At 35.0% G+C, this 13,112-nt stretch overlaps 1 protein-coding gene across 5 annotated transcripts in view; it reads right to left on the bottom strand.

The window, feature by feature from the left end:
- Ccser1 (coiled-coil serine rich protein 1) overlaps window positions 1-13,112 on the bottom strand; it is a 1,117,462-nt gene that overhangs the window by 911,919 nt on the left and 192,431 nt on the right. For all 5 annotated transcript variants that reach the window (XM_087907262.1, XM_087907263.1, XM_087907264.1 and 2 more), the window contains exon 4: window positions 6,633-6,726. In XM_087907262.1, the coding sequence (XP_087763388.1) occupies window positions 6,633-6,726 (94 nt within the window). The remainder of the gene's footprint in view (window positions 1-6,632; window positions 6,727-13,112) is intronic.

The following is a 13,112-nucleotide window of genomic DNA, read 5'->3' as shown; positions in this document are numbered from 1 at the left end:
AACCTATATTGTTGCCATGCATTGAGGTTAGTCTTTACCACTTGAAGATGAGTTACTTACTTGAAAATAGATCTAAATTATTAAATTCTCTTTGATAAAAAGAACATAATAGGTGGATGATCGAGTAAAGACAAACTTTATTACTTGTGTTATTTATTTTGCACTTGCTTCTGTATACTCAGGGCAGTACTGGTTTATGTCTACATGCAAATAGAGGTAATGGCCCAGCAATACCAATTAGAAATTAATTAGGCAGTTGCTAAATATTTGGAATTTGATGAGGAAGCATTATAAAAATTCTTCAGTGAGTTAGGAATTCCTCCTGTGCCTATTAATTAAGAAGGTAATTTTGTTATTAATTTTTAATGGGTAAAAGCACAGCAGAGATGAGATGAAACCCTTGTGGTTTTGCTAATATGAATGGCAATGTATAAAGAATTGCAACAACATTGACATAAGAATATTATAAAAGTCAACTGCAAATTAGTAGGGATTATGGTGTGTCTGGATCCAAAGAAGCGGGCCTAGGGTATCTTTAATTAGATTGTACAAAACTCAGAAACTTATGCCACTTAACTGTGGAGATATAATTTGGAAGTTAATAAATACACATATCAAGCTATTCCATAAACTACCTAAGAAAAAAACACAGTACCAAACATGAGAAACCTCTGTTTGAGTTGTTAGTCACGGTATTCCAAGTTAATCCACCAAACAGCGGAAGCTATCGCTGTTGCTCTTAGATGACTCTCATAGGTTGAAGATTAAGCCCCTATTTGTACAATCTGCACATTTAGGGCACAGGGCTCATATTATCCCAGCTCACTTATAGACTCTTTCTTGTGGTCTAGATTCCCCAGTAACATAAAGCACTATACAAGCAGACAGAAGAGAGAAGTAGTTAGTAATCTTAATTGACTATAAGTTCTGTAAACGACAACAAGGACAGCTTGGCAGGATATTGCTAAGGGTGAAGTAGTGATACTCGTGTGTTGGTGGTGATCAACAATTATCTAATTATACTAAAGACCCATTAAACAGGGGAGAAGCCAGCTCTCATCCTACGCAGAATGCTTGCAAACTATCTGGAGATAGTGAGGTCATAGAACTTGTAAGAAACCCACAGTTGCCACTTTGCTAGAACAGCATGTCTAATTACTTTGTAAAACTTATTCTTATACCTACAGATAAGCTAGCTCACAGTCCTCATCAAAGACCCTTCGTTTTACAGCAAATAGAGACTTAGTTACTTTTCTGTTTTGGGGAACAGACAATATTGCAAAGGCAGCTTATAATTGGGAGTTTGATCACAGTTTCAGAGTGTGAGTCCATGACAATCATAGCAGGGAGATTGGGTTCAGGGACAGTGCTGGAGTAAGACCTGGGAGCTTACATATTGAAACAATAACTGTAAGGCAGAGGGAGAGGGGAGGGGAGGTAGCATGCTAACTGGAAATGGCACAGCATTTTGAAAGTTCAAAGCCTTCCCCCAGTGATTGTCTTCCTCCAACAAGGCCACACTTTCTAACCCTTCCTAAACAGTTCATTCAACTGTTAAATATATGCATCTAGGGGTACCATTAAGTGCACCACAGAGATCATTATAAAGCTCACAACTGGTCACAATGCAGAGCACAAATGATTGTGGGGTCCTCAGGCTCAGCAGATATGTCTGCATTATAACTCCTACACATAAAGGAACATCATGGAAAAGAGGATATCAAGTTGTACATGCTAAGTACATGCTTAGTTGGGGCTTAGCAAGTCAGAATCACTTATTCTATGCATTTTATACAGTCGCTGATCTCTGCAATAAATTTTGATGTGTTGCAAAAGGACATATATTTGTTACCAGAGACGAGCTAAACTTAGCTTTGAGTAAAAGGATATCTATTCAGAAAGCTGGTAGATGCTATTTTGATTTAGGAAAATAGTACTAGTAGCTTCTTGTCTTGTGTCTATGACTTCTCCAGCTATGGCCAGTTGGCTTGGTCTACAGAAACAGATATTAATTTTCTCCTATCAAGTGGTCCTTAAGTTTAATTACACAGTTGTTGGTTCCCCAAAGATTTACATGCCATTATTGCACCACCGAAGATATATTGCTGGGCTGGTTCTTATTTCGGTTCATAGATTTACCAGCCGCGTAGAACATCGATTACCTTTCTCACCTGGCAGCCTATCTGGCACCTTCTGATGCAATAGGACCTGCTCAGGAAAGAGGCCTGAAGATCTGTACAATCGCAATTTTCCAAATTCTATGACCAAATAGTGCAGTGACCTCAGCAATATTGTCTTGTCATCAGGTTCCAGAAGGAAACCAAGGACAATAGCAATGGCTTATACTGTTTTGAAAATCTTTTGAACTTTCTTTTCTCTGCCTGATCAACATCTGGAAGGGTGGGTTCCCTTGCCCAGCACTGAGACATGTGTTCAGTAATCTATGACTTATAGAGGAAGTATCTTCAGTATGTGTAGCACAACTTTACCTAAACTACATACATTTTTAAGTGGAGGTATTTCTTTGAGTTGTTTTGATTTGTTTTGTGTTTATGAGTGTGTGTGTGTGAGAGTGTATGTGTGCGAGTGTGTGTGTACATGTATATTTTCAGGTAAGCTTTTGAAGCTATGATCCCTATTATTTTATCCTAACTTTAAGTTTATCTGGAATGCATTCTAAAGATGCATTATTCTTTAAAAGTTTTAAGGTTAATTTGATAAAGTTTTGGCTTCCTATGAGCTTTCAGTTTCCTTCCTTAAACTTACTTATATTTTAAGCCAACTCATGAAGACATACTGCTTTTATAATAAACAATGTTTTTAAAGTGTATGATTTTTGTGCATTGTGACATGAAATCAATACCAAAAGCAAGATAAGGAATATATTCAGTAGCTCCCAAGCCTCCTTATCACCCTTGGCACCTGTCAGTCTCTTACTGTCAGCCCTTTTCCTCCCCAGACAATGATGTGGTTTTCTTTGTTTATTTTCTGTGAAATTTGCGCTGTTTGCACTAATGGGATCTTGTGTTATTTTCGTCAGCATTTTTCACGCAACATGGTTCTTCAGCAATAAATTTATGTTCTCATCCTGATCAATATTCCAGTTTTTGCTGAATGCTTTTCTATGATGTAGATTTAGATGAATTTATCAACCTTTAACCTACTCGCATTTTTATTTTAAAATAAATACTTTTATACATTTTTCTCTCAATAAAATTAATAAAGAATAATGAATAAGAAAAATCAATAAAACAGAAACTATAAGCAAATAAAAATGTATAAATTAAAGTACTATTACATTAAATAACAAGAATAGGTTACATTAAAATTACACACTGTGATGTTTGCTGTGTATATATGTAATTCTACATTTATCACAACCATAGTCTTTAATGCTTCTATTATCAACATTTTTGACCTATGAATCCCATATTTTCTAACTGATCCATGTAGTCCCATTTTTCCTTCCCAGATACCATAGTAAGCATCAATGTACTCCCATCCCCGAGTTCCTACAACCTAGGTGTGCTCTTTCAGCCTCTCCTCCTCCCTTCATTACTGCTGCCACTCCACTGACTTTACCAGGCTGCTGTCTCCCACCAGCATCTGCCATGGTGTTGACTAATCCATGGTTAGCATAGATGCAAGGGGAATAATAGCTAAAGATGATGCATTACAGACCCAAATCTAAATTATCTGGATATATATTGTCTTATATAAAAGTATTTTTATAATACCCATTTAGAGAAGAAAGTTCCTTACAGTTGCCCAAGGATCACATCTGAGCAACACTTTGTTTTCGAGGATGAGGTGACAGGTGACAAGGCTCAGCATCTAGTTCTCAACTGTGTCTTCTGTGCAGTGAGTCATAAGAATAACACATCACTTTCATTCCCTTAGATAAAGTGAATAGTGATCATAACATTTTATAGAGGAAAATAATTGTTAAAAGGTTAATGTTTTCCCGGAGCAGATACAGGCAGCTACATCTTTGTTTAGATTTGTGGTCATTGTTCTTCACCATGGCTGGCTGTCAAACATAACTGCTCTTCCCCAAGACTGGCACCAAACAGAACTGGACTTGTCTTCTCTACATTCAATTATTTCATAAATAGTCCAATAAACATAAAACGGAGAAAAGAATATGATTTGGGAAGTTTTAATCCCAAATCCCTTTAAGTCTATGACTCCCTCATTCACAGTACTCATTTTCCTGTGTTGATCATTAAACAATTTATCAGCTTAATATGCTCTCTTCTTCATATTTAAGGATCAAACAAGTAAGTAATGTAATCATTCAGTCACACACATCTCTATAAAATATTACATAAAATTCAAACTAAATTAGAAAGTTATAAAAATCAACAAAATGGACTATAATTATGTAAGACTCAGTTAAATTACCTTCTCTGTCATTAATTCAGAACAATGTTTCAATTTTTAAGCATTTATTTCAGTGATATATAACAAGATAAACATTGTACATAAGCTGAGCTAAACTTATTTATGTTGGTAAAATTCATAATCCATTCATAATGAAAACATCCAAAGCCCTAACTTTTTACAAAGAATATATGTAATTTTAAGTAAATGCTCCTATGAGGGTGCCACATTTCATTTAGCTGTTTTAAACTACAATTGTCACCTTTGCCCTCCACCATACTGACTACCCACAGAAGAAATCCAACCATGCACACTGAAAAGTTCTCTGTGCCTTGCTTCTGGTTCCCTATTGGCAATTGTACCTTGTCACTTAGTGCTTACATCTTCTGAGTCTAATACTTCCTACAGAAATCATTGTTCAAACTAATTTCAAAAAGTCCCAAATTAAGTTTATTTATGTCATTTCTCATTACAGAAAAAGAAATATATTTAAAATTATGACTTTACAAAACAGAATTTAAAACCTATAAATAGAAATTTTTCTCTTATCTCAGAGGTATCCAATACGTATGTGTGGGATTAGATTAAGGGTTGGCACTGTACTTCTCTCAGAATTGCATGTTGAGGGACAGACTGTCCTCTTGTTATATATACTGATGCTATGGAATGATCTAGGGTTTAGATACACTATCTATTCCATATCTGTACCATCTACTATAAATTTACCCTATAACCATACAATAGTAAATGCGAATGTTTTCTTTATTGCTTTTAGTTATAATTTTGCATTATTGAATACAAAATATGAGTCTTATTGTGAAAATTTGAAGTGTTTAAACATTTTGTTATTGTAGACGTTTAAATGAGTAATATGTAGAGAGTATTATTTTATAGTTATCCAGTCTCACAAGTTTGGAGAATAGAGATAATATAGTTTGATCTACTGTTAAATATGCTACATTATATTACATATGTATCTAGAGCAACTTAGATATTTACTAGACGTTGATTAATTCTCCTTTAAAAAACTCCTTCCAAATGGACACGTCTTACTATGTTCTCCTAATGTCTAACTGTTAAGGTAAAAACATATGAAGGACAGAAATTTGGAGTTATCTTCATAACAAATAATAAATCTGCATTAGAAAAGGACAACTGTGAAACCATCTGCAGGTAGAATGTTTTGAGAAAAAAACTTAATCCCAAATTGATATTCAATGGCAAATTAAAAGGAGGTACAAGAAAATATAAGCATCATTATGATCTACTTTTCAAAGTTGCAATAATTTAACTGAGTATAAATATTTAGTATGAACCAAACATCTCAAAATAAGCCTGAGAATTAACACAGAGAACAGAATTCATGCAGAATTAAAAACATGATGTGCCACAAGGTCAGTATTCCCGAAAGGGCCCTGTAGACTCAGGCTTTATGACTTTGTTTAACACTGTTGACATTTAATGTACAAGAAATAGTGTAAGACGTATCATTAAAAATAAGATAATATAATCTTTGCTGTCAAATACCTAAACCTGAATATAATTAGGCCATATAAAGTATTTTGAATGAAAAAATTTATTTTTAATTTGAAGATATACTATTTAAAATCTGATATGAATTCAAACTATTACAAAGAGGTCGATGGGTTTTCTTAGTTTATGTGATATGAGCTGAGCTATTACTCATTGTAACTGCAAACACACATTTGAGGGTGTATCTATGGACTATCTAAGGGTGTTATTTGTCCCTATAAGTGCTCAGATCAGTCTTGAAGTATCAGCATTAATCTCCATTGTTAAGGTATTATGACTAAAATTTAGAATAACAAATCTAGATCACCAATACTTAGATTTGATTAAAAGTAAACCATGAAAAATGAAATGTAGCCATTGCATGGCTCCCCTTCCAACATAAGATGTTAGTTTTACATTGGTAAGTGTTTAATTTGAGCATGTCTTCTTTTGAAATGATTTTTGTGGTCTGTTTCATTTCATAATGACTTCTAGCTGCATGAATGTCTCTACAACTGACTTTAAAGTCATCCACTACAAGAAGCTAAAGTATGCAGCGCACCCAGCTTGCTCCTTGTACATAGATGATGAAAAGAGAAAGAGAAGACTGGCCATGCTCCAAACAGTGTCTAGCTTATAGTGAAAGCTGCAATTAAAACTAATTGATTAAATTAGGGTCATATTCTTGTAGACATTTATTGGGGTCATATTACTGTCAGTCTTTAATCAACTTTTACCTGGGGGTTGAAGATTCTGTTCCTCTAAAAATTCTAAATCAAGCATCAGATCATCTTCATCCAGTTCACAGGATCCCAAATGATTTAGAACATCCTGAAAGAAAAGTAAACCTGATAAGTGACAGAAAGCACAGAGGAGATAAGAGAATAAGAATGTAAGAATAAGAGAATAGTCACCTAGAGTAGCCATGAAACAAAACACTCAACAAATCAGAAATTGACTTCCGTGACTTCTGAATCTACCAGTCCTATGAAATGCTTTTGGAATTTTCTAATATGTCTAACTTTTCCTAGTACTTACTTCTCTTAGTTATTCATACCTGCTACAACTAATAACATATAATTTTCAAAATTAAGTGAGTCTTTATTTTATATTTTTTTCTGAATGTCACATGATTTCAGCAAATGTGTTAAACAAACCTCTGAAAGGAATGCAGAAAGGTAGCATGCTTTTCCATGAGAGCTTCTTGTACAGTATATGAGACAGGAGAAGGAATCAGACATTAAACAAGGACCTAATCACACTTTGTGAAATAAGAAAATAAATTTTCTATTTTATGTGTAAAGACATTAGAGAAATCTTCATACTTTAGAATCAATTTTTAAAAGAGGTTAGCTAGTCCCACAATATTTCTGTCACTAACTACACCAGTATCTTGCACTGTTACAGATAATAAGGCTTGTAGTTAAATGAAATTGATGATTACTTTTCTCTTTCAGTGGCATTCAAAGTTTATCTTCCATCACCATAAAAGCTAATCAGTAAGGGGTAAAGCTTCTATCTGGGCACCAGGTCAATAATTCCATGTTTAATGACATAAGTGTGTTGTTTCTTCAGCAATAGGGCTTTACCTTCGAATTATAGAGAGTAACCAATAGCCTTGAAAACAGCCTATGATGTTTGGGGTGGGGGATGGATTTCTGGGACCCCTTTGGCCAAAGACTCAAAAAGATAGAACCCATCGAACTTGGTAATATAAATTGGGAAATTATCTCCCCCATTATATGATGACTTCATTTAAATTACTTTCATATATATATGAAAGGATTTTAGGAAGCATCTGTAGTAGATTCCTAAATGGCTTTTCATAGTAGATTTCTATATGACTTTTCACAAGATCATAACATAACCCATCCTATTTAATATTCCCATTCTAGTTACTAAAACCAATCCATAGGTTGAACAATATCCTATTCAAAATTCCAACATAATTTTTCACAGAAATTGAGAGAACAGTCTTCAAGTTCATATGGAAACACACATAAAAACAGAAAAATACCTAGGATAGTCAAAACAATTCTCAATTCTGAATAATAAGAGGAACTACTGAAGGTGTCATCATCCCAGATTTCAATTTATATTATATATTAGAGATGGTAGTGATAAAAAATAGTTTGGTATTAGTATAAAAACGGACACATTGATCAGTGAAATTTAATTTACGACGCATACATAATTTCACATGCTTATAGATACCCAATTATTTTACAGAAAAACCAAAAATACAAACTTGAGAAAGGACAGCATCTTCAATACATGGTTCTGGTCAACTTGGAAAGCTGCGTGTGGAACAATGCAAATAGACCCATATTCACATACAGGAAAGGCCACCACCATCCAAGCATAGTGGCAGCCTATATAAGGGGAGAAAACATTATCAATTACATGTCTGTGGTATTTTTTTAATAAAATCCTAGTCAAATAAATAGCCAGCAATATTTTTGAAAAAAGCAAAAGGAATTTATTTCTAGCATATGGCTTTAAAAATAATTTTAAAATATTTTTTAATTATTTAAAATAATTTAAGAAAGAACATTCTACTTATTTTGAACTTCTGGGATATGGTTTGTGTAGTATTCTTCCCTTCTGTTAGGAATATCTCCATTCAGACACCATGCTCAAATATTCTGGCATGAGTAATAATAAATAAATAAATAAGCAAACAAACATATTTAAAAGTCAAGAATTTTTTTAAAGGGTAGTTAAAGAATACCAATAGAATGACTTCACCAAACGAATCTGTGACGATTTGAGGATCAACAAAACAATAACCAGTATGGCTTCATGGAGCAATTGGAGTCTGTCAAATATCATGAGCTCAAAATAATTGAAGGCAAACACCAATATGATAAATTTAAAAGACATTAATAATAAAAAGAAAAGGTATAACCGTTGGTCAATTTTCCATCAGTGTAGCAAAATGCCTGATATATTTACCTCAAAAGGAGCAAAGGTTTGTCTATGTTTCCTTATGGTTTCAGAGAACTCTGGAGTTTGGATGGCTAGAAGGCTTGTGTTGATGTTTTTTAGGACTGAGGTAAAGGAACAGCCCATGCTGGGAAGTATCAAGTACAGTACAGCTGCTTGACAGGCAACTCAGAAGGGAGGAGCAAAAAGGAGGGAGTGAGGGAAAGAGAATATGCGAGTATTCACTTAAAGGCACATTTCTAGTCATCTAAATGTTTACTATAGGTTCCCTAAAGTCTACTTCTGAATGGTATCATGGGATTGAGGTCAAGGCTTTGGGGGCATTTAAAATTTAAACCATAATACAAGTGTGGGGAAACTTTTAACTTCCATTGTATGGAGATTTTTAATAAATAACACATTAGTGTTTAGGTATGTTTTGTTTCGTTTTGTATTGCACATTTACTACCATAACTAACATCTGCATTGTTGTGGACAGGCAGGGAAGCAGGATCTCAAACCATTCTATAAGGAACAGAAAGGGCTTCGCAGTGTCAATGGATGGTCATATACAATATTCAAGAAGAAAGAAATTCAGCAGTCGATTAATGCTAATTAACGATTGTATCTCAAATGTAAGGGAATGCAACTGTGTGCTTCAGACATTTGATTAAAAAATAAAAAGCAACAAGAACAACAACAAAAAACCAGAAAGTACCATGACAACAACTAAGCGATGACTAAGCAGAAACAGTCCCTCAACTCCCGGAGGGTATAAATGCTGAACAATAAAGAAATAATGAGAAAACATAAATATTTAATAATGTTGATACACAGCTCTATACATCTTAATAACAGGAACATTATTGTGTTACAATAGGAAATGCAACAAAAAAAGAGTCATTTTATGTGATTGCTCTACACTATTACATAAAATTAAAAGCTAGGATAGAACATCTTTTAAAAGACATAAGGACACACACTAAGTAGAGTTCAATCATAAAATGCAACTCTTAAGCAATGGTCACAAGCAGGTCTATATTACTTTGGAATATGCAGAAAATTCAAATGACTAGATAAAAACTCATCAAAAACTTACACCTTCAAATTTAAGAGATGCTTTCTTTCACTTATTAATAGACTGGTCAGTAAGTCCTAAAAATGCAGATATAAATATTTCTCAAATATCAAGCATATTAAAACTGGGCATCTGTAAAGTGTAAGAACAAGGAAAACGATGAAAATTGAAATGAATGCCTGGTAAACCTATGAAACCTGATTCTGGGAGACATTATGGCTTGCTTTAGATGTTAGTCAGTTGTTTAAAACTGTCGAATATATTTCAACTAAAGGAGTCATTTTAGGGTTTACAGGAGACTTGATTATATATGGGATCCCAGGTCCAAGGAGAGATCCCCAGATTGTTCTCTGGACAGAGGAGAGGGTGCCTGAACCGGCCTTGGCCCATAACCACACTGATGAATATTTTGCTTATCACCATAGATCCTTCATCTGGCGAAAGATGGAGATAGAGACAGAGACCTACATTGGAGCACCGGACTGAGCCCCCCAAGGTCCAAATGAGGAGTAGAAGGAGGAAGAAAATGAAAAAGTAAATCAGGACTGCGAGGGATGCGATCACCCACTGATACAAGGGGACTGATCTAATGAGCGTTCACCAAGGCCAGTTGGACTGGGACTGAACGAGGACGTGATCCAACCAGATTCTCTGAATGTGGCCGGATTCTCTGAATGTGGCTGGCCCGGAGCCTTTCTGAAAAGCCATTGACAATGACACTGGGACTTGTTTCCTCTGCATATACTGGATTTTGGGGATCCAGTCTGTTTGGATACCTACCTTCCTGGACCTGGAGGGAGCGGGGAGGAACTTGAACTTCCCACACGGCTGGAAACCCTGACTGCTCTTAGGGATGGAGAGGGAGGAGGAGAGGGAGTGGGGGGAGTGGGAGGGTGGTGGGAGGAGGGGCGGAAATGGAAACTTTTATAATTTAATAAAATTACTTTCTAAAAAAAAAACTGTCCCAGGATGTTGGTATCCTACACAGAAGCATTTAGGGACAGGAAGTCCCATTCATCAATTGCTGGGCATAATACCTATGCTTTCAGGGACCTTAAACTATTTAATCTGTTCAGCAAATCATTTCCTATGCCAATGAGTTCTAGCATATTTTACTTTCTCGTCAAAATGATTCGTTATCTTGTGTATGTTAAAGTGCTTATCTATTTGGAGCTGAGTCTTGTATAGAATGAGAGATGAGGTCTAATTTCATTCTCTTACATTTATCTATCAAGTTTGACAAGGACCATTTGTTCAAGACATTGTCTTTTCTTCAATGTGTTTTGTTGGCTCCTTTTCAAAACTTAAGTGGCTGTAGAATATGAGTTTATGTGTGGATCCTCAATTCTATTCTGCTGACCAATGTGTCTGTTCTTAGGCCATCATCATAATGGTTTTATAACTGTGACTCTGTAGTACAAATTGAAATTTGGGATTATGATACCACCATATCATTTTATTCTTCAGCATGATTATTTTATTGTTATTTTATTGTTCAGCATGATTTTAGAGAACCTGGGTCATTTGTCTTTCTAAATAAATTTGATGTGTTTTTTAAGTTCTGTGAAGAAATATGTTAGAATTATGATGGAGATGGCATTGAAGCTGTAGATTACTTCTGTTTGAATGGCCATTTTGTCAATATCAACCCTACCAATTCAAGACATGAGGGCCCATTCCATCTCTGGTGTCTTTTATACTTTCTTTCTTCATTATCTTAATCTTTAGACTGTAAAACACTTTCATCTCATCAGGTTTATTCTGAGTTATTTTTAGGCTGAAATATATGGGATCCGTTCCTTCTCGGTGTATAGGTTCTTGATATTTAGGAATGCTACTGATTTTTAATGTGCTAATTTTGAATCCTGCTACTTTACTTAATGTGTTCATCAACTGAGGGAGGACTCTGGTAGGATCTTTGTGGTCTTTTACATATCATCTGCAAAGAAGGATATTTTGGCTTCCTCCTTTTCCGTTCATACATTTTATCTCATTTCACTTATTTTATTAGTCTGTCCAAGATGTCCAGCATGATATTTAATAAGGACGGAAGAAGAGAACAACTTTGTCTTTTTCCTTATTTTAATGAAAATGTTTCAAGTTTTTCCTCTAACATGATATTGGCTGTGGGCTTCCTGTGTTGGATTCCTACTTTATGACCTCTCTTGATATCAGACATACATGTGGTGCACATACATGCAGTCAAGACACACATGCACATAAATAGCTTAAAAAATTAAAAACGTATAAAATGGAGGTACCCTGTAACATGGAAACAGTTTCTTCTCATAGCCACCAAAGACTATCAATGGAAAGTTCTTTGGGTAGTATGGGTTACCTCCTCTTGAGTTTTGATCAATTGGATCTCTCAGACTCTCCAAAACTATTAAGACTACTGTCATTGCTTTTTATTACGTTCAGGACTTTGCAGTAAAACCATATTGATGAAGACACAACATACTTGACTCAAAGGACAAGGAATAATCTAGACCTACCAAACCAAAAGTTTTATTTTTATTGATCAATTTTCATACTGTTGGTGCTAGTTTTACTACTGGGAGAGGAAAAGTTTTATAAAAATCCTGCGAATTATAATAATGACTGGCTTATCAAAATATTCATACTGATGCATAAATACTTTAGGAGTGGCACGATTGAGCACCCTTTGGGTATATATCCAAAAGTAGTATTGCTAGTTCTCAAGGAAGGTTGTTTCCTCATTTTCTGAGAAATCGCCATACTGGTATTCAAAGGGGCTGTACCAGCTTGCACTCTCACCAGCAATGCAGGAGTGTTCCCTTTACCCCACAACCACTCCAGGATAAGGTGTGATCAGTGTTTTTGATCTTTGCCATTCTTACTGGTGTAAGATGGAATCTCATAGTTATTTTGATTTGCATTTCTCTGATGACTAAAAATGTTGAACATTTCCTTAACTGTCTTTCAGACATTTTAGATTCCTCTGTTGAGAGTTCTCTGTTTAGGTTTGTACTCCATTTTTTTGGATTATTTGTTCTTTTGATGACCAATTTCTTGAGTTCTTTGTATATTTTGAAGATCAGTCCTCTGTCCAATATGAGGCTGGTGAAGATCTTTTCCCATTCTGTAAGCTGCCGTTTTGTCTTGTTGACAATGTCTTTTGCTTTACAGAAGCTTTTCAGTTTCAGGAGGACATGTGCTCAACTGTTTATAGCAGAAGTGTTTCTCATAGCCA

The sequence above is a fragment of the Myodes glareolus genome, chromosome 6 (assembly GCF_982192425.1).
Source record: "Myodes glareolus chromosome 6, mMyoGla1.1, whole genome shotgun sequence".
NCBI classification, from domain to species: domain Eukaryota; kingdom Metazoa; phylum Chordata; class Mammalia; order Rodentia; family Cricetidae; genus Myodes; species Myodes glareolus.
This window is presented reverse-complemented; position numbering and strand designations above follow the sequence as displayed.